The 22,794-nt window shown below is 40.4% G+C and overlaps 1 protein-coding gene across 5 annotated transcripts in view; it reads left to right on the forward strand.

The window, feature by feature from the left end:
• Positions 1–22,794, forward strand: part of MTA1 (metastasis associated 1) — a 90,778-nt gene that overhangs the window by 28,118 nt on the left and 39,866 nt on the right. For all 5 annotated transcript variants that reach the window (XM_064515723.1, XM_064515724.1, XM_064515725.1 and 2 more), the window contains exons 4-10: positions 2,177–2,303; positions 2,471–2,534; positions 8,422–8,539; positions 10,136–10,238; positions 13,144–13,243; positions 14,718–14,906; positions 16,002–16,076. In XM_064515723.1, the coding sequence (XP_064371793.1) occupies positions 2,177–2,303; positions 2,471–2,534; positions 8,422–8,539; positions 10,136–10,238; positions 13,144–13,243; positions 14,718–14,906; positions 16,002–16,076 (776 nt within the window). The remainder of the gene's footprint in view (positions 1–2,176; positions 2,304–2,470; positions 2,535–8,421; positions 8,540–10,135; positions 10,239–13,143; positions 13,244–14,717; positions 14,907–16,001; positions 16,077–22,794) is intronic.

The raw sequence follows: 22,794 nt of genomic DNA on the forward strand, positions 1-22,794 counted from the left end.
AGAAATAGCTGTTTTTTAAAATGGATTGTGCCTCTCTATTTTGAAAGGCTGCCTAGCAGAGCTATATGAAGAAAATGTGTGCTTCCCACCTTCCTCGTTTTGTTACAAAAGCCAGATGCATAAATAAATACCAGCTGGAAGGTGATCCTAGCTGAAGGTGATGCAGTTCCTGAGACCAGCTCAGTTCTGCTGGCTGGGTTCATTCTGTTTGCAGGTTTTATTGGCAAATAGTTGTTGAGATGTCTAAAAAGAAGGTAACTTTTAAAAGCTTGAGGCTACTAAATATACTGACGGTACTAAGTATTTTAAGCCTCTCCTTACTGTCTCTCTCCTGTGTTACACAGCGCACTGGTCTCATTTTCTAAAACTAAGTGCAGCCATGAATGCCTTTGCATTTTTGTGTCCATAGCTTTTCAAAGAAGCTAGCTGGAAACTTCCTGACTTGTTTGTGGATTGCTGCTGGTATATTTATAGTGCAGGTCAGCAGCCACAATATTAATTTTCAGCTAAAACAGAATTCACTTCAGTACATAAATTGCAGAACTGTGAAACTGGCACAAATGTAAATTCTGTGTCCTAGGAAAATACTAAAATGTAAATGCATGCTCCTGTATGCTTAACAGCTTATGTGGTATAATAGCTATTGTATGTTGCAATCTGCTTTAATTATGCTACTTTTTTTTGCTTTTGCTTTCTTGCTGGAGCTGCTTACCTGGGGGGCTTGTAAACCACAGGTGTACTTCCAGGGCAGTAAAGCAGAGTGATAAATTGTGTGGAAGCTGAAGGGGCTGGCGTGGTTTTCTTGGTTGGCTGCTTGTTTTTCTAGTCACCCCTTTTGGCGTAATGGTGGCCTATTTAAAACTGAATGCCATCTAGCATTTTGTAAAATGCAGATATCTTCTTTGTTTACTTTCTTTTGGGATAACTTTTAGGATTATAGGTAACTAATCTTTAAGGGTACATTAATCACAACTGTGCCTGTATCTAGAGAAAGGTTTCTTGGCAGCAACTGTTGAATTAAGCTGCAGGCAGAAGTCTGGTTTTTGAGAGTATTGCTGAAATAAAATTAGAGTTTTACTATTCGTAATACAGGGCTTTACAGCTTATTCTGCTACAGTCTGGGAAACTTTTCCATGGTTTTGGAAAATATAGTAACTGCCTTTATTTCTTAGGGAAGGGAAAAGTCAGGTGTTTACTCTTGCAGGCCTTCATCATGGAGAAGCTTTGCTGCTTCCTTGGACTATTTTTCCCTACTACTGTTTTATCTGGTGTAATGGAGAGGATACATGCTAATGAACACAAAACATAAGAATAATTATTTCTTACTAGAAAGATGCCTAGAGATGTTTTGGATCAGTTACATGTCAGTATGGATGTGATTTCATGTATTTGCTTTGGCATTCATTTAAAAAATGGTTGAATGGGGATAGCGTAGCTCAAAGTCAGAGATCACAGATCCTGGCTGCAGAACAGGGGCAGCTTTTGAAATGCAGCAGTCCTGCAGACAGGCCTGCAGACGGTCGCATGCTTGTGGTCTGGTAGGGGAGGGCTGGTTACAAGGCGACTTGGTTGCATTCCAGTTAATCTTGTGACTGGGATCTATGGGCTGTGGTTGGGGTGGACAGAATAAAATACGCAAAATAAAAGAACTAACCTTTTCAGTCAGCATTTCCTTCAGAAGCTGTTGAAGTCAGGATGGGGCAGTCTGTGGCTGTGATTCCTTTCTGAAGGAAGAATTAGGGTATAAGGTTGCTGATACCTGGCAAAGAAAAAAGACTTCACTTTTACTGCCTCATTCATTGTGTGTCAGCTTCTTCCTGCTGAAGCTGACAGTGCAGTGATGGTCTCTAAGAACAGCTCTTTTTAGAGTAGTCTTGTTGGCAGCAAATCTTGGTGTGACTTGCAGCTTGGTGAGCTGGTGTGACTTGTGTGTACCTGGAAAGCCTTGATTCTGATGGTGACCAATTAGAATTATTTACAGACATAATCAAAAGGATATATACTAATTAGATAATTGTTCAGCTGATTGAAATATGAGGATTCAGATGAAGTTAGATTTCATCTCTGTTGTACCTGTTTCTTATTTAGCAATGGTTATGGAGCAGTGCATTCTGTTTGGCCAAGGATCAATACTTGCCCTGTGTTCTTGATGTTCAGTTTGTCTCTTTATGACTAGGAGAAATGGAAGAAGAGATGGAAAATCCAGAAATGGTTGATTTACCAGAGAAACAGAAGCATCAGCTGCGACATCGTGAATTGTTTCTCTCACGACAGCTGGAATCTCTGCCAGCCACACACATTAGGTAATGGCTATTTTCATCCAGTGCTTTTTATTCAAAACCCAAATGTCGTTATGGTTATTCAAGTATTCTTCAATGTAAGAATAAATTTTGTGCAAAACTTCTGCAGTACCATTTTGTGCATCGCACAAACATTTAAGATGCATGTTTTTTTCCTTTCTTTTTTTTAGAGGCAAATGCAGCGTTACTCTGTTAAATGAGACCGAATCCCTTAAATCATATCTGGAACGGGAGGTATGAACCCATTTTGTGAATTGTCAAGATCGAACAGTTCATTTTGGCACAGTTTAAGATTGGTGGCTTTTTGCAAGTTTTATAATCCAAAGGCTGCTCTTTTTTCATTTCTTAAATGTAAGGGGCATTGATAATGGGGAAGCTTTAGGCTCAATATCAGTTTCTTTCTGATGCATTTCTAGCAGGCAAGACTTGTTCTATACGTCCGTGTGGTAGTAAGCAGTCTCTTATGCTGTAGAGAGAACCCTACTTGCTCATCAGCCTGGCGGTCAAAGTTCAAGGGGAGGTTCATGCCCTCTGACAGTATAGGCTACGAGATGGGGTAACTGTAGAAAAGTAAGGAAGCCAGTGTACTGTAATTCTGTATGCTTGCTTTCTCCTGAAATCTTAGAGATTTATGGTAAAATGGTTTAAGCTTGATCTTGCCTCAGATTTGTGAGGAACTTCGTTACCTGTTTTTGAGTTCACTGATTCATAAATAAAAGAACTGTTTTAATAAATTAAAAAAAAAAAAAAAGCCCAACTGTTCAGGCTTCAAAATCTGAAACAAGGAGTAGCATATGTACAGGTTTTTAAAGGACTCCAAAATGTTTGCCGGTAGCTCTTCATATGCTACCACAGACATTTGGATCCTTGAAAAACTGCTTGTCAGCTAATTTCTGACATTTGCTGAAATTTTAGCAATCTGGCTCCTTAAAAATGCCTCAAACTGAACACTTGAAACTAAAATGTCTTGAACTGTTAATCACTATTCAGAATTTAAATCTTGCTTTACTTTTTCAGGTATTTCTGTGATTTTAAACATTGCAGTTGTAATCCTTTATTAATACATTTATGTACCTTTAATTGTGATTGGGCCTCTGTGGGCTGCCTGCTGGGTTAGACAGTCTTGGAATTTGATTTAACAATCTGGGGGCTTTACTTTTGGAGATCAGTAGCAATTTTTTCTTGAACTTTTATATTGAGGAAAAATAACCAATTTTGGTATATTGTTATTTGAATACATCTGCAAGCATCTGAAAATATTTAAATGTTATACAACAGAGAAAATCTTGTAATTGAAAACAGTAGAGTAACAGTCATTAACTGGCCCTTAAGAAACAAGGGAAAAACAGGTCATTTCTGCAAAGTGCATATGGTAGTCTGCCTCATAGTTGGGCTTTTTAAATGCATTTTTTTTAACTTTGCTTAGTAGTTATTTAAGCATAAGATTAATTCTAATCGGATGCTCTAGTTGAGGAGAATTTAAAACAAAGCATAGGGATTAAGTAGTCAGGCTTCTTTTTGGAATGTTAAACCAAAAACACGTTGAATCTGCTCAGGGCTGCCAAATGGCAGCGCAGCAAGCAGAGGCCCTCGTATTCAGAAATGCTCGTTACCAGCTACCAGCATAGGATATGCCAATTTGAAAGCAAAAGCTAATCGTACTGAAATTACTTTAGATTTACTAATACGTAACTTTTAAGCAGCGTTCCTTTTCGGTAGCTCCCAAAACATTTTCATTATCACCAGTTTTACAGGTAGGTGCATAGAGAAGGGAACTGTCTTCCCTACAGTCGTGCAACTGCTCAGTTGCAGATGTAGGGAAAAGAGATTTCTGTTTTTCGTCCTTCTGAACTCTCTATATGCCAACTGAGTGGTGCGGCTTATTTTTAAACTGAGCAGGCACTTGGAAATTTCACAGAATGAGAGGGTTTCCTGAATGTCTCCTGTCACTTAACACAGTACTTCACTGTGGTGCAAACTAACTTGGGACAGATGGTAAAGAAATGAAAAGCTCAAGAACACAACAGTGCTTGGGTGGAGGGTAAAGAGACTAAGAAAAGGAGGTAGCTGTTGCCCAGTGAATTCATAGCGGTGGATGGTATTGTTCCAAACCCGTTATTAATTCTCCCTTGGCTTTTAAAGTGTTTTTTAACGTGGCTTCTGTCAATAAAGTATAAGCAGTTCTAGGGAATCTATCATTTGGTTTCTTGTACATGACCACTAAAAGTGGGTTTTCATCCCAAGGCTGTCTGCCTTGAAGGACCTTAAACACTCAGACAGATGGAAATTTGGGGAGATATAAGCACAGCAAAACTATGTTTGTGTTGTCTCTCTTTTCCTTCCACCGTCTCTGTCTCTGTCTCACTCCTCAGGTAGATTGCTTAGTTAAATTGGGAAGGAAGGGAGCAGGGAGAAAGATTTGAAGAGGGGGGCAGCATTGACTGCTGTGCCTGGCAAAACCGGGGTTGTAGTAGGAAAAGTGAGGAATAGGAGGAAGAGCGGGGGAAAAAAGGCAACTGGAAAACCTGAATTTCCAGTAGATGCTAAATTCTCAGGGAGATCAAAAGAAGGGCAGGAGCATTAGATTTCCCTATTCTGCAGGAAGCTATTTTATATGTACCTATCTATTTTACTGCCCTGCCATGATATATGCAGGGGCTTGTGTGAAATTTGCCTGCTGGGTAGATGTCTGGTATTTCTGTTCCTTTTGGTACCCCCTAAAAATAAAACTCTGCAGAGTTAAAACATATTCCCCCTTCACCCCAAGTGACTTCATGAAAGTGAGGTTGCAAACTGTGATGAACTAACCACTAATTTTGTACTGTACTTTCACTCTGAGCCAATCTTTTTGCAGTTTCTTATTGGCTTTGGCTCTTGGCTATAGCTACTGGTAGTTAGGGGCTTGGGTAGGGAAGCTCTGAGCATATGCGTCTGTATAACACTTTGGAGAAGTAGAAAGTCATGGTTTAATTTTAACTTTTGGCAGGTCCTTGTGATTTTTCCAAACATGTAGAATGTTTTCTGGGATCTGAAGTTAAAACAGAAAACTCTTCTCTTTCTTCACTGTTGCAATAGCAACATATACAGTTTTGACAGTTAAGTGAGTTCAGAGATTTTTGAAGAACCATGCTATTTGGTGAATATTGCTTTTCTTGTGAAACTATTGAAAAATGTCATGTAGGATTCTCTTCGCTTAGTGGTGGTCAAGAGCTCCCTTGCCCTTTGGAGTATACAAGGAACTGCTCCATTCCTTAGACTATAGTTTGCATTGACACTAAACTGACATTTATTAATGTTTTCAGAAATCCAGCTCTGTCTCTATCAGCTGAATTTCACGTTGCTATGGAGGCAGATGGTAGTGCTATTGTGTTATAACTGGTGACGACAGTCTTTCTTTTACCCACACTTGAACCAACACTTAACTGGACAAGATACAAAGAGATTGCCTGAGACCAGTAGAGAGGGATGAGTTTTATTTTTTACAAGACTATTCCCTTCCTTCTCCTGTGTTCTCTTGCTCCTGCCCCCCAAAAAGGGTGGGGGGAAAAGGGCAACAAGAAACATGTGATGAAACATCCAAATAGACTACCTGATTCTTGTTAGCCCCCTAAATACACAGTAATAATGTATAAAGGAGGTTTAATAACGTATCCGACAGTCAAATATCATAGGAGGAATCTCTTGCACAATGAATGGTTTTCCCCGTCCAACAAAGACAGCGTTAAGAAACTGACTGCAGAATCTGGCCTTCCTTGGAGCCTGTAGTGTGATTATACTAGTGTTTGGTTTGTATATTTGCTGGGCAGTGTGCCTGAAAAGCATTACTGTTGCACTGCATATACTTTGTCCTACAGTTAGGTATTTTGGAGCTGGAGCAAATAAAACACTCACTATATTTATAATGTGGAAGCGTGCAAGACAGAACCTCTTTCTACATTTTATTTATGCAACAATAAATCCTCAAAATATTATCGTATCTTGAACTTTGTGTGTGTCAGGGAGCAAGAGACCCAAATTTCCTTACACAGCTATAATATAAATGAGCTTTCATCTACTCTGAAGCTCCCTTCTGTTGCTAGGTTGATGTAAATTGACCCTGGTGCCTGTGGGAGTTGGATCCAATGCTGTCAAGAATGTCATTCATTTAGGATGAAACCCAGTGGTCCGCCACCCCCCTCAAAACCCTTAAGCTGACGTGACTGTGTGTTAGAACAGTACGTTGCCAAGCCTTAGTTACGACTTTTATCCCGTTATCATGATATAATGTGAGATTGTTCCTACCCTTGAAGTTACTGCTTTCACTCTGGGGAAATGGGATATTTTTTCTGCTGGAGGAGATCAGGGTAGATTCCTCTTTTGCCTCTTGCTGTGCTCTATAGGTGACATCTTTTTACGCGATGCTTTCTCAAGTAGCAAGGCAGGTTTGGTTGGCTTGCTGTTTTTTTCCTTTCATAGACATTGATCCCTCCTCTGAAAAATGGTGACTTTATTTGCAGCAGAAAGTATAGAGCTACCGTGTTTCAGTTCTCCAATTCTGTAATTGGATGCAAAGTGCATTAGATGTTAAGGGAAGACGTGGGAGACCTTACCATTTTGGCATCGGTCTTGGACGAGTGTGTGCAATGAGCAGGGCTGTGGAAGCAGAAATAATATGTAGCTTTGAGTCTCTAGCCCACAGAATTTTTGCCACGTTATTGGAGAAACTAGCAGTGTTTCTTCCTTTTTCAGGCTTTGTGTGAGTGGTTGGGAGACTCTTCTCGGCCTCCTCTTCATGAAGATAAACAGGGCTTGAAATGATGCTGTGTTTATCCTGATTCTTGTTTCTTGCTGTTGACATGCAGATATAGGGAAAGGGAAAATGAGGCGAGCATGGAATGAGAGGTACTAAGCAGGGTGCTGACGCAGAGCCAGAAGCTTGAGATGTGAAAAATGGCACATCCTGTGTTTCTGCCCAGAAACATTTCTTCCCGGTGGTGGCGTTACTGTGAACAGAGGTTATGATAGGACATGAAGCATCAAACCTAACAGAGTGCTCTTGCTGCCCCAAATCCCCCATTGTTCTTTCACAGAATGCACGTGGGCTCTGATGTGTCACTGAGTAACTATAGCTAGGCACTTATCTGTGCAAAAAAGTTTAATCACTTTTATCACATAGTTAAGGAGTTACAATTGTGGTTGCTTTCTTCCACCACCCTGGCTGGTCATTCTTATTCTGGTATGAACTTTTCATATTTATGCTTTCCCAGGTGGCAGAAGCCAAACAGCCTTTTTAGCCTTTTTCTGGTTGACTGAGCCAAAGGCAACAAATTAATCTATTACCACCTGCAGCTAGTTGCTGCTGCTGTCAAATTTACTACCCCTCTTTCCTCCCCCAACAACTAGTAGAAGGACACATGGCAATTTAAGCTTAGATGGTGGTGGGCAACAAGCTGGACGTGAGGCTGTGGTGTGTCGTCACGACAAGGAACCTTCAGCTGCATCCTAGTCTGCATTAGCAAGGGTATAGTCAGCAGGCAGAGGGAAGGGATCCTTCCCCTTTCCTCATCACTTGTGAGAGCATGTCTGGAGTCCTGGTTCCCTTTTGGGTCGCCCAGCACACGATAAATGCTGTCATACTGAATTGAGTCCAGCATGGGCCACCAAGATTGTCTGGGGCATTTTGTTGGTACAGCTATAACAATTTGAAGTTATGCTTTAATTTGTATTAGTGTTTCTGTGTAGGTAAGTCGCTAACATCTCTTTACTGCTATTTTGGTATATGCAAACGTGCAATTGTGTGTTCCAAAATGGCTGCTACTACTGAGAATTGTCTTTTGGCCCTCTTGATGCAAGAGCCCTGTTTGTGCAAGAGGAGCTGTGCTCACTTTAACTGTAAAGATTTTATATTAAGGGAACTGCTGTTTTTTGAGGACAGCTGTTACACTTTCAACATAAAAAAAGTGACAGAATTTAACGTTGGGTTTTAAAACTGGTGCTTTGTTTACTGTTTGTTTGTTCACCAGATTTTTAAATCATATATACAGGTAGCAAAACCAAACTTGAAAGCTTGCTAGTATGTCTGCAAAGCTTAAAATAAAAGCTAATAATATTGTTTACTTTCTTGTTCTTGTTTTATTTTTAGGATTTCTTCTTTTATTCACTAGTATATGATCCTCAACAAAAGACCCTACTTGCTGATAAAGGAGAAATTAGAGTTGGAAACAGATACCAGGCAGACATAACAGACTTATTAAAAGAAGGTAATTTCCATGATTTATTTAGAATTGTCAAAAGGCCATGTTGAATATGGCCACTTCCATGTGTGCAGCTGGCATGGGTACGGGCGATGGGGGATCCATCTCCAGGTCACGTGTAGAGTGACGGCCTGATTTGTTAGTGACTGAAACTGTTGCCCACTGAAGGCAATTAGTTATCTTTAAAACCAGTCTTGAAGTGGGCATTTGTCCAAATCATAAAAGTTGTTGAAACAAATTGAATTAATTGGCTCTCTTAGAGCTTGCGATCTTTTTATTAAGACGTTTCAGAATTTCCATGGGAAGTACAAATTTCCATCATGTCTGTAAAAGCCTTTTGTGTGTTTAATCAAGCCTCACTTCCCTGTAAGGGCCCCTCCCAAATTATTACCAATTAGATGCTGTCTCTCCTTATCAATTTGCCCATTACCACTGGGTGCCTTCTTCCTAAGAGCCCTCTCCCCAGCCGTTAGTCTTGGCTGCCAGCCTAGACTTCTCACCTACGGAACAGGCAGGAGGAAGAATTTGCTGATCTGAATGTGCTGGGAGACCCTGGCCTTCCCCTGTTGTATCATAGAGCAGAAGGAGCATGAGGAGCCTGGCCCAAGGAACAGGAAGCAGAATAGTAACTTATTTTGGATTTTCATTGCACTACCCCACAGATCCAGGTGTGTGTGTGTGTGTGTGTGTGTGTGTGTGTGTGTGTAAAACCTGAGACGGGTGGGGATACAAGTATCTACTTGCTCCTTTCTGAGACCCATGTGATGCACAGAGATACATATCTCAGTATCCTCATCCCAAAACAGAAGGGATTGTGAGCCACATTGGAAAGACCTTCACCAAATTGTCTTTATGGGCAGAGATGTGAAAGTAAGAAGGCGCTTCCATCTTTGCTTAGGAGCTTTGTTGATGCTGCTGGCCTAATGTTAGAACAGGCAGATGGACTGGTCAGGACTTTTGTTTGATTTGCCTGTGAAGCTGGTATTTATTCAGCAGCTCGGCTGGCCTCCGAAGTGAGGATGAACTAATTTGAAAGGCATTCTCTTCCTCAGCAGGCCAAGACTGAGCTTGGGAGAAGGATAATCTCCAGATGTTTTAAAGGGAGGGGAGAAAAAAAAAAAGGCCTCAGTAGCTCCTGTATTTTTTTTTTTTCAGGGTATTTTGGTTTGTATAGAGTCAGGGAAATGGAAGCAAAAGAGTCTGCCATGAGGTCCCTCTTAGAGAGTGTGCTGACGCAGTTCAACTAGCTACTCTTTGCCTGCTCAGAGCAGCTGGGAATGTGTCTCTTTCTGGAACTGCTGCAAGTTAGAGGGGAGAGAAACTGTCTTGTTCAGAGAAAGCGTACTCTGTTTGCCATTACGTGTGCCCTTTGAAACCAGTTCTTGAAGATCTGATTGATTCAGATGACCTGGGTTGCTGTGCATGTCCAGCTGCTAGGTACAGCTGATACTGTCAGAGACAAATGGGTGAATGAAACTTTAACTTTTACTGCCTGTAAAGCAGGAAATCCAAGATGGTTCAGCAGTTGAGTTGTTATGAGATAGAAAATACTTCTATTTTAAAACAGTCATACCAAACATTTCTAACTTGCTTTTCAACCAGGTGAGGATGATGGAAGAGATCAGTCAAAACTTGAAACAAAAGTCTGGGAAGCCTTTAACCCGCTAGTAGACAAGCAGATAGACCAGTTCTTGGTGGTAGCACGGTAAGAACGTTTTCCCTCTTCTTTGAATAAGTACATTTTTAATAACACTTCTTTTTCTAGTGCTTATGTTCTTTGTGCTTTACTAACGTGAAAGCTAGTTTTGGTTGCTTGATTCATGTGCTCTGTTTTGAAATGATGGATGTTTTACATGCTTTGCGGGGAGTTGCATGACTCAGAACAGCTACACAGATTTACATTTCACAGTTAATAACTTTCATAAAATAAAAGCAAATGGCATATAAACATTATCCTGTAATGGGTGAGGTTTTTCAAATACTTTGGACAATGTGCAGAAGACTTCAGTCAACTAAATTCTTGACGGTTCATTACTCTGCTCATTTTCTCCCTTTAAGTCAATGACATTTCAACATCCAATAATAATTTGCTTAGATGTCTCGTAAAACACTTTATTGATGGAGTCTGGGTGTTTTCTCATGCCTAGATTCAAGTAGGTAGGCCCAATAAAGTGAAGCCTGTAAGTCTGTAGAGATGGTAGATGCTGAAATGTATGGTGAGGTTTTTTTAGTGTCTGTTGTTGTTGTTGGCAGCCCAAAGCAATCTTTGTCCATCTACTTCTGCTTTTTAAAATGTTGTTGAGCTTCTACAGTGTTATGCATTTATATCAACAGAAGCATATACTAAATTTTAGGCTCCCGTTGCAACCTGTGACTGAATAATTCTAACCATCAAAGAGTGGTAATACTCTTCAAATTCTTACTGTGTTTGTTAGGCAAGTCTGTAGGACTGTCTGGAAGTGTGGGTGAAAGCAGTGCGAGAAGATGGATAATTGGGCCTACTGGTGTGTTATTGTTGGATTATTGTGTTATTGTTGGATTAGAGGTAGGACGAGGGTGTGCAGAATTACAACTACTTGTAGTAGCTGGCTTGCTAGTCTTCACAACTCTGCTCTTTGGTCATGTTATCTGATAGATGTGGACCCTGACTTGCAGAGCACCTGCCTTCAGCCAAAGGCTTTAGCCCTGAAAAGCAGGAACTTAAATCTACTTGTCCAATTCAGCAGAGTATCTGACCTGGGTTCTTTTGGACATCCTATCCTTGACTTTCCCTGTTGATTCATCGTGTTGAATTTTCTATGGACCATTGCGGGATAAGTTAAGGGGGTGCTCTCTAAAGAGGCAGCACTAGAGCTTATATGTAAGAATTTGTCTGGACAAATTCTTTTGATCAGGGTGCTCTACTTCTGATCAAAAACTGTTGAATGATGCCACAAGAGTGCATTTATTGAAGTAGTAAATGCCTTCAACAAGCTGAATGATATAAACTTGAGGGAAACTTTGGAGAAAAAAAATGAATTGAGGAAAATGATGGAGAAGTGAAATGCAGTATTTTAAGGACACAAGATGAGAAGTGTGTGTACTCAAAAATGTACAACGAAGTTGATTTTCTATGTAGTCTGAAGATCAGACTTGCCCTTATTATAAATTTTGGGCAATTTTGACCAGCTAATCTGTTTTGAGGAACATTAAAAGATTTGCATGGCTGCTTGATTGGTGTGCGAGTTCCATAACAGGGAATGAAACTTGCCTAGTTAAGATAAAATGTTCACTGCTGTCTAGATTGAAGAAAATCTCATACTTGAAATCACTTAGCATATTCTTGCCTTCACTTAAATAGGTCCTTTGTGTTGTCTGGGCTTATTGTTTTAGGTTCATTTAAAAAAAAATCCTTTGTGTTATGGCTGCACTAAGGAATCACCATAAAATTTCACACTTGGAAGTTTCACTGTGCTGCTTACACTGTATATTGCTGTTTCCCTTGACCTGCACCAACAGTAGAGTGAAACTTACTGAACAAACTGATTTATGTACAACAGATTAATTCTGCTTTATCAGATGAGCATAAGGAAATGGATGAAAGTGGGGAGGTGATGATCTCCACCAGCAAGGTGGGAAAAACAGATGGAGTGATGAGCTGGGAGCGACTCTAGCAAAGGATATTCTTGCTTCTTATGGGTCCCTCCTTGATAAGGGTGCAGTTTTGCAGTCACTTCTGATCAAGTGAAGTACAGGACACCACCAAAACACTGAGCGCTTCTCTGTTTGCTGGGTTAATTTTCAGTGGGATTGATTCAAACTGCCCCTCAGCCACACAGTACTCTGGGGTCAGTGATGGGAGGACCTAGTGGGAAGCACAAGGGTGGAAGTGCCCCTGTGGGTGGTGGGTTGCACGTGGGTTGGTTTAGAGTGACCATGGAGCCGCTCCGTGGTGGGGCATGTGTAGGCTTTTGGCAGTGAAGCTGTTCTAGGTAGCTCTGGCTGTTCACTGCTGCCCGCTTGGTGTGCTGTTACAGCTGCTTGTGGATTCATGCTGTAAATGGAGTCAGTATAAAGATGATAAGATCAGTATCATATTTATATATATAATTTTATATAAAAATATTATATTATACTTTTAAAATAAAGAACAGTTTTAATTTGTCTGAAACTTTTAGAAAAGTGGTTGGATTGCTGCATTTCTTTTTTCTGTCTGGTCTTGGTATCTGTCTTTATACCTTCGGACAATCAAGCACTGCTCTTGTTTTTGTGGAACAAATTTTGCCATTCATAAAGCTTGATTATGATCAGTTTCTGTTAAACCTTGTTTCAGGGAGCCTCTTAGAGGGAGGGGATAAGAGAGTTCAAAACCACCCATTTGTGATTCTGGAGTCTTTTACTGTTTCCTCTCCTACTCCTAAGCCTGTTTGGCCATATGAGCTAAGTAGAGTAAAGCATTCATAATAACAAACCACATCTGAGGAAAATGGTCCCTGGCTCAGAACTAGAGCCAAACTGTATAATCTTGTTACTGAGAAATGGAGTCTGCTAATCTTAAGAAGTGTTGGTTGGGTGTTTATATTTATGCTTGTTTTGCATGCAAAGTTAATGCTCTGTGTAATTTCTTTCAGGTCTGTTGGTACATTTGCCCGAGCACTAGATTGCAGTAGTTCTGTCAGACAGCCAAGTTTGCACATGAGTGCTGCAGCAGCCTCTAGGGACATCACACTGGTAAGATTTCAAGAGGATCGTAAGTTTTTGAAAGGAGGCGTAAAATATTCACCTCTACAATAGCAGTTGGCTAACTTAGAGGGGCAGATGGACTGTAACTGTGGCCTACTGTGGTCCGGGTACTGTCTTTGTAAAGGAATCCTTTATTTACATTTGAAGTAACTTTGTCTGCCCTTGACTCCTATGATCCATGATGGATATGCCTACCAGAATTTTTGGCTTTATTAAAATGTTTTGACCACGTGCTACCCAGCCCATCTCCTGCATGGGCTTAGTGGCTGTCTTGAAAAGAATGTGAATGATTATTCGCCTGTCTGCAATGTTATAATGTTGGAATGCCACTTCTCATCACTTCCCCAACGCCACGGACTGTCACTGGCACCCTCGGGCAAGATCGTCTGGGGAAGAAGTTTGCAGTCAGATAAGAAATTTAAGTTGAGCTGGCTCTTCTCTTTTATGAGCTTTGTTTTAAAGTACCTAAGGAGTGGTGATTGATATTGCTAATATTTTATAATCATAAATGATTATGAATAGACAGAGGAAAGGCAAAACTTGTACTTCTGTGCTAGAGAGAGTTTAATGCAAATGTGAACAAAATTTATGAAGTCTCCAGAGTACTGTTATCAAAGCCTCACCTCATAACTGAAGTAACGTGAAATCATATGTAGAGCAAATTCTAGGATAAAACACTGTAGGATAATTGTGCCTGTGCACAAAATTCTGGCATGATGAAAGGCAAACAACATCCTAATTAAAACAACAGAAATCAAGAAATAGAGCCAAGCTTTCATTTACTAACACCATTTCCTCTCTCTCTCTCAGCGTGTTGCTACCTCTTGCAAATCACAAGTTGCAGATAGTTGTAGCTCAGCTTTCTGAGGAGTAATTGCTCCTGGGAGTAATTTTTTTGTTTCCTTCTTAGCTATGCTATGTGACTTGACTTAATTCCTTTTTAGGATTTGAGGCCTTTGTGGTTGTGTGTGTGTATATGCTGCTTTTATTAAATATTTGCTTTTATATGAAAATCTAGTGGATTGTTTGACAAAGAAAATGCATAGCTAAGTTTATTAGACAATATGCCCTCAGATATCTGCCCTCAGATATCTACCCTGATGCCCCATCTGTGGATGGAACCTAACAGGGCTGTTTAGTCCTGCTGAGCCAGGGCTATATCATGTGCGTTCCTTAACGGGTATGCTACGCTGCTGCTGCTGGGGTGTAGATAAAGTAGGAACTATGGATATGCAGAGCCTCCTGTTCCGAAAAATCCCACTATTGTTAGTGAATGTTAGACCTGTACACTGATAGTTATAGTGAGTCTGAGGTTGAACAAGCTTGTACTGACTTTGTGTGGATACAGAATACTTCACCCTCAAATCTCATGATTTGCATGTTTTTGTTATGGCTGTTTCATTTCTCAGTGTTTTTTCCATTGAATGTCCTTATGTTTGTTTTTCTTTTTATTACCATGTAGTTCCACGCTATGGACACTTTGCACAAAAATGTCTATGACATTTCCAAGGCGATCTCTGCGCTTGTGCCACAGGGTGGGCCAGTCCTGTGCAGAGATGAGATGGAGGAGTGGTCTGCTTCAGAGGCAAACCTCTTTGAGGAAGCACTAGAAAAATATGGAAAAGATTTCACTGACATTCAGCAAGATTTTGTAAGTATACAAAATGAGGGCCCCATGGTGAGCAGTTCTGACCAGTGACAGAGCTGCCTTACAGCTTGTGTCTACGCTACCTTGTTTTTCTTCAGTCTGAAGAAGAGGGCTTGGAACTAGAGCATGCGTCTTGTTGTCATTTGGGGAAAAGGAGATCTCATACTGATGACAGCCCGCTGTACAGTCAGAATTTCAAATCACAGATGATAGCTTTCCCTTCAGAGATGTAAATTTAAAGTAATCTGCTCCAATACAACTGAGAGATGATTTAGGAAAGCGTTATGACAGCCTAGCTGCCTTCAGATTAATTTGTGTCTGAAGGAGAGTAAGTGCTGGGCCTTCTGAAACATGAACATTCAGTCACTTTTATAACAGTATTTCAGAAAGGGCCCTTGGAAAATTTAAAGAATGAATCTTGAGAGTCCAAGGGAAGTGTCCCATAGTTTGGCCAAAGCTCCGCCCTAGGTGCTCAGCCTGCAGGTTGAATGGAGCACTGTAAATAAAGCCCAGTTCTGCTGTTTCACTGTTTGAGTCCTCTTCAACAGAACAGACAGTTTCACTGTAGCTTGTCCCGTGCTCTAATCTTTTAGATGGAGGGACCTGGAAGCAGCATAGCACTCTGGTCTTGCTGAGATCCTCAAGAAGAGAATAGAGCTGGCATGGCACAATTCTGTTGTTGGTTTTTATTTTAAATGGTCTAACTCCATAGAAACTAAGCAAATCAGAATTGTGACACTATAGTTGTGGCTCTTGCTTGGGTTTTTGCTGCTCAAGCAGAGCATCTGAGCCAGCCGGGTCTCTTTTCCACATTGCGCCTGTCTCTTGAATGGTATACAGTGGTGCCAATGCGGCATGAAAATTTACCTGTAACCTGTTCTGCTTCTACACCAAAGGCACTACCTTTTGAAAGGCCATTTGGTTTAACTTAGGACCCATGAGCTTCTGATGCTGTTAGGAGATTCAGACACTGCCCTTTTTTTGTTAGGAGGGTTAGTAGTAGCAAGACTGTGCTGCAGACAGTCAGAGGAATCTTGTGATTTCCATGAGGCTCTGTGGCATTCCCTGCAATGACTGACTTTTCCTTTATGACCCTAGCTCCCATGGAAGTCCTTAACAAGCATAATAGAATACTATTATATGTGGAAAACTACAGACAGATACGTTCAGCAGGTAAGAAATTCAAAGTCACCTCTCTCATTTTAACAGAAGTTATTTTTTCTTGCCTTTGAATCCAAGCATTGTTGCTTTATCTCCTTCTTGGGCTTCAGCCTTTCCAATAGATGGATTTTGTAAGGATTTGAAGGACCAGAACACCCTCTCTTGTCGCTGATCTCATAGGCCATCCTGCAGATATAAACATCTGGCACTGGGATTTGTGCTTTCTTTTCCATGCTTTTTGCTACTTCACTTGTTCGGAGCTTTCAAATGCCTGTTTTGGAATTCAGTAGTTTGAGGAAGAGATACAATTAATCTCTGCCTGTTAACCAAGTTTGAGGTCAGACCTTAATAGTTGCATCCTCGTGTCCACATTTTCCCGAGTTTCTTCTTTGATCAAACTTTTGCTTCGAAAAAAGAATTGAGCAGTAGGAATGTGGGACAGTGATGGAAGCTGGCATGGTGGGTAAAAAAGGTGTTGGCGAACTAGGCCATGATCTTCTCTTCCTCATTGAATTATATGTGTGACTGATATAGCGACTGCTGCTTTTCTGTGTGTTGACAGCTGTTTAGAGTGCGATAGCTGGGTGCATGGAATCTGTGCTATGCACAGTATCTACACAAAGAGGAATCCACTTATTCTTCCTTCCTTGCATCTTTTATCTAACCTCTTCTTCACTCTTAACCATAAACATCCATCTAGCAATAGGGTAGGAAATGGAAAAAGTGAGGAAAGTTATTTCATCTGCCAGTGAAAACTGGAATCTTAATAGTCTGTTGCATGAAAATGTCACCCCTGTGCAATGAAAACAGCAGGCAGAATACATCACTATCCTGCTCGGTAAATCCATGATATGTCTGCAGCCGTGAAGTTCTGCTCTCTGCCCATCTCAAGAGATATAACAGAATGGGGAGAGGTGCAGAAAAAAGTGACAAGAGTGATGAAAGATATGGAAATGCTAAATAAACAACTAAAATAGCCTTAGACTCTGCACTGTAGAGAGGTGGATGTGGGGAGGGTATGGTAGGTAAGAAACCGCGAGAGTGGTTTGGAGAACGTGGCTGGGGAATGCTTGTTCGTTGTCCTTTCCGATTTAAGATCTAGGGATTGTTGCATGCAAATGGCAGGTTCAGACTGTGGTGTTTATTTAGATTGCATGTAATTAAGTTGCCATACCCCTTGCCATGGCATGTTGCAGACTCTAGTTTATTTGGATTTAGAAAAATGGACAAATTCATGAGAAGGAGAAAAGTCCATGTAGACCTATGTAGGTACAACTACCTTTTGTGCAGGTAGTCCCTAAGCCACTGGTTATTGCAAGGAAATGTTGCTATATGCTCCCCCCATTTTTTTTTTCCTTTAAGGTGGAGGAGGGGTAAAGAGGGGGAGCAGTTTCTTTGCTGTTAGCTCTTGGATACTGGGGCCCAAGTGCCTGCTTCCAGGCCTATGAGCAGAGGAGGGTACTGAGAGGTAATGTTTGCGAGCATGCAGCAGTAAGGTCAAAGCCAGTGAAGTTCTCGTGCTCTTTGTGTGTGTTAACAGTGTTGACCAGCTCTTGAAACAGTGCTTCCAGTCCTAGACAGCAGAGGAAACATTAATATTTTTGGGAAGGGAAAACAACTGGAGAAACTGTGTCTCAATTAGGAAGTGGTTAAATTCTTTGGCTTTTTTCCACTCTTTTGAACTTTCTCATTACGTAGACAAAATTACGGAGAGGACAGTTGTATGAAACACTGATGATTTGTTCTTGCAGCATTTTGAACACCCCCCCGCCCCCAGTTTATCATACTTTTTTGCCGCATTCCTATGCGGTGTGTCTTAGGATCACGGTTATGCTTTGTACCTTATGTGTGCTGCCTAGCAGTGTACCAGGGAGTGGGATTTGGGGAATACTTCCAATTAGAGCCTGGACACTTAGGAGACAGCATGAACATAAGCTGAACAGGTAGAAATTGCAGTACAGAGATATCACATCAATTAAGTTTGAACCGAGCTGAAGACCTCATCTCAAATTCCCTAAATTTATAAGCAAGTAATACTATTAAACATTTATAAAATGGCAGGGAGATGGATATAGAGATGTGTGTATATATATATAGAGAAATACCCACCCATCCACCCCCAGGAAGTGGTATTTGAACTAATGGTGTCTTGCATTTATATTTTACTTGATATGTGCAAAGTCTTTGACAAAGCACACTCCCCACCAATTTTTCCATCTACTTCAAAGTATTTTGTCTGTGTAGATTCTTTCCTTAGTCAAAACCACAAAATGGTTCTGGGACTAACAGCATTTTTATACATGAGGTATTGAAAACATGCTAAGGATATGAAAAGTGTGTATCCTGAGTTGTTTCACTTTCACTTGTCCTCCTCCTATAAGGATGATTAAATTTGTATTCCAGCTCTGTAAAGCATCGTTAGTTTAAAAAAAAAAAATACTGATAACGTACTCATTCTTGTAGAGTCTTTTTGGCTGAATGCACTTAAACATCTATTTAACCTGTCTATTTCTGAGAGTTACACAACATAATAATGAAGCTTTTGTCACTAGCAAACTGCCTGTTTTGATGAAAGCCATTTAGCTGGGAACTGTTTACCACCTTCTGTATTTGTTTTGAGGTTTTCTTGGAGCAAGAAAGGATTATGGCTGTCATAATCCTAAAGCAGAATTCATCTGCTGCTTGCCATCAAAGAAGCTAAATTTTGAGTTGCCTTCAACAGAAGACCCCTTTTCAGAACTGAAGAGTAAGGAAAGTGCAGCCAGATCTTCTAATTCCAGGAAGTTACATCCTGTATAAGCCTGAAACTACAGTTCCAGTAGTCAGAGTATTGTAAAAATAAACCACACAAGGTATTCTTGTTGAAGCGCTAGCATACAGGAAGAGTTGTGCTTGTATGCATGTCAAAAAAAAACACCAAAAAACAAAACAAACAAAAAAAAATATGCTTGTTATACCTAGGATGGGAAGGCTCAATATAGTGCTTCCTTGTTGTGTGGCTAGGATATTGTGATTGAGATAGATGCAAAATTGTATTGTTTTGGAGGATGCACTTGGATCTCTTATCCAGTGATTTTTATTTGGCTTGAGTTACACCTTGCTTTTGCAGGTCGCCAACATAGGAATTGAATAATTTCAAGAGAAGGACCAGTACCCCCAGAGCAGAACTGTTAGAGGGAAGGTTTTGCCCACTGCAATGTCAACACAGAGTTTATGGTCCGATGTAGGCTCCTGAACTTCTGCTCAAAGTGATCCCAAGACTTCTCCGATAAGACACCCTTTCAGATTTGTCTTGAAGAAAAGAATGAGGAAGATCCGTTCCAAATTCAGTATCCCATGTCTCCTTTGAATGTGTCTTTTTCTTGAGACAGATTTTGCACATGTATTCACTAGAGCATGCATTTCTGAATCAAAGTGTTTGAAATGGCAGCCACTGAGTAACTGCTATTTGGAGGCTTCCCCCAGTGATTTGAAAACCCTTAAAGACACAATGCAATGTTCAGGCATGCCTAAATTTTCATTCAAGGTTACAAGTTATGGTTAGGTTCTTAGGTAGTTGTGAATTCCAGGGTGGGTTTTTGTTTGTTATTTTAAAGTTCTTTAAATGTTTGTGCTCTTTTGCATACCAATGCAGGAAAGTCCTGAGGACTCTGAAACATAACACTTTTCAGTCATTGAGATAAACAGCTCAGGAGGTGGCAGTGGCAAAAGATCATTTGAATTAGTCGTATATTTTCTGAGCACTGAAGGCTTTAATTTTACTTTTTGCATTTCATTTGTGCATGAGGAGCATGTAACCTCAAGAGGAAGATCGAATTTTAAAAAGAGAACAGTGTAGAAACTTGTATTTTGTGGAAGTGTCATTAGGAAAAGTGCTGCATGACAAAAATGAAGTAGGAAGAAGCGACAGAAAATCATTAAGTTGTGCACAGACCTGAAAAATGAGCATGAAGGAGAAGATACTGGAGAAAGTCGAAATGTCATTCTATTTCAACTCCACAGCTTACAGGAGGGAAGGCTAAGTAAATCTTGATATCTAGATAACAGACACATAGATATTCTTGGCTTATAGATTCGTTTAATAAGGAAAGCTACCTTTCTCCGTATCTAACCAAGAGCTGTGTGTGATACCTTAATGAATTAACCTTCCTAAATACTGTGTGCTAGCAAAGCAGAAATAATAGAAAAGAAGTGTTTTTCCACATACATAGGACACTTCATCCCCAAATACCTCCTGTTAAGCCTTCAGTAACATGGAAGCATGGCAGTTTTGTTAACCAAGAGTTTTGAAAAAGAATAAGCAGTGTGAAAGCTCTCTTCTAAATTCAGAAAGCTAGAGACTGTTCTTCCCCAGCTCGAACTAATAAATGCTTAATATTTGAGGAATTGAGACCTCTCTGTGCAGTCTACCAGACCATCTCTTGCGTTGTGGACCTTGAAATATCCCCTGCTTTCCTGGATTTCTTTTCTTATTTTCTCTTTATAAATGTTCAGTCTTCAGAAAGCGACCCCAAACATTTGCTCTGATATGTCACATGTTTAAGACTTTCAAGCTCGGTAGGTAGAGTGAAAGTTGCTAAGGCTAGGGAGAGGATGTGTAGAGGACAGATGTTTGCATCGTTGTCTGTATGGTGCTCAGTGATTTAATCCCCTTGGTGTTGGTGGGACAGGCAAGTTGGTAATAGCTCCCTCTTATAGATGGGAAAAGTAAGATGAAGTGAGTATGAGGAAATACTTCAGATACATGTGTATTAATAACTCACAAAGATAAAGATTTCATTTATGCCAGACTTCTAGGAAAAACTTAATGTTCAAGTTTTTTTGTTTGTTTGTTTGTTTTTGGTAGATGAGAACACTCAAAACTACGTCAGACAATATTAAAAATTTAAGGCATTAAAACCCATCTGCTCCAGGCACAAATCAATTACTAACTGGCAAGGAACTAGTGAGGCACTTTCTCTGTAAAGGGATTATTCTGTTATTGTGCATTACTGCATTTCAAACACCTTTCTTTTGTACCTTCTGGTACCAGTCACTGTCAGAGAATAGGAAACTGGTCAAATCTGGTATAGTGATTCCTCAGGGCCACATACAGTGTAAAACTGGCCTGTTCTTATCCAGTAGGTCATGGTACCACTCTGAAAAGCTTCACCTTCTTGGTTTGCTAGTTTGTCTATTTATACAGTGTTCTTAAAAATAAAGGTATATACTGTACGTAGCATTATGCTGTGATCTCCAGGCACCTGTAGGAGAGGAAGGTATTGCGAAGTCCAGATGACCTGTGGGACTTGTTAGCTCAGAGTTTGCACAATAGTCATCAACCACACAGAAAATTTGTGGTGCAAGGTTGATATTCATCATCAATTTACTAAAGTGTTGCTTAATAGCCTAAATTAACCGTGTCTCCAAGTGGATAGTGGAGTGTTTCAGCTGCTGGTAATGTGTTGTGCTTGCTTGAAGCTTTTCCATTTGCAGATTTCCAAGAATGTCATAACATGACTCAAGCTAGTCCCCTTGGGAGCTTTTGCCAAAAAACTTCTCCTTACACCTCCTCTCCCCCTCTCCAAATGGGGGGAGGAGGGGAAACAGTTCTCTACCAGTGGAAGTTCCTTGAATTTCCTGCTTTGGTCTCAAGGAAAATAAGATTCTTGTACAAGGTTCCTCAAGGAATATTTTAAGGCCTTTATTGGTATCTGATGCTAGACTTTCATGTTATTCCTGGACAAAGTGTAAATTCTGTGTCTGTTCGTCTGCTGATGTAGCTGCTCATGATAGTCTGTGCTATTGGTTGCCTGTGGAAAGAAGACCTGTTTTTCAGTCCAGCGTGAGGGTGGAACTGCATGCAGTTCATGGCAGAAAGGCACTTGAGCGTATTCTGTTGAAGGTTGTGTGGGTGGTTTTTGTTTGTTTGTGGGTGTTTTTTTTTTTCCTGTGGTGGTATCTCTTCTGGAAGGTAGAGAGTTGTTTCTGATGCTGCTGAGGAACCATTATTGCAGCACTTTGAGACCGGCCATTGGATGCTTTGGTCACTTATGTTGAAGGACTTGAGCAGGACGTTTTGAAAATGTTCGGTTTGGAACTTCTGGTTTGTATTCAGAGAGAAAATCTCTTTAGTTGCAAAATTGATTGACAATAAAGTGTGGATTTTTGATTCCTCTAAGTTTGTATGCTTGATGCAGATCATCTGTGCAAGTATTCATTTGAGTTTTCTTGAGGACAATTTCAGGACAGCTGTCCTTTTGTGGGACCAGATTTAACAGAAGCGATGTGGGAAATTCACTTCTGCCAGCAGAAGGAAGTCCCTCTTTTTCTTCTTTGAAAGTCTGCTTTTGAGTGCAGCGCTCTGAAGGTATACCTGTAGTCTCTCAATAACTTTCAGAAGTTCTGATTGTTTTCTCACACTTTATTTTGTCTGATAATGTAGTTATTTGATTTTTTAAGATAGGTTGACTTTCCTTTGTTGGAAAAGGTAAGGTGGGAGTTCTTTAGGAGTCTAGAGAGTTTGGGCTAGGAACTGTCACACTGTCAAATGGAAAACTTTTGCTCAGACTGTCCCTCTGCTCATAGCAAGCTTTATGCCTACTGGAAACATTTACTTCATTGTTTCTACATCTGTCCATCATGTCCCTGTAAAGGGGATTTTTATATTTGTCCAATTCCTTAGTGACACACTTTTTCAGTTTTATGTTTTCTAGTACTTCCTGTTTCTATGCAGAGACTGATTTTGCTT

Source organism: Dromaius novaehollandiae, chromosome 8 (genome assembly GCF_036370855.1).
Source record: "Dromaius novaehollandiae isolate bDroNov1 chromosome 8, bDroNov1.hap1, whole genome shotgun sequence".
NCBI classification, from domain to species: Eukaryota; Metazoa; Chordata; class Aves; order Casuariiformes; family Dromaiidae; genus Dromaius; species Dromaius novaehollandiae.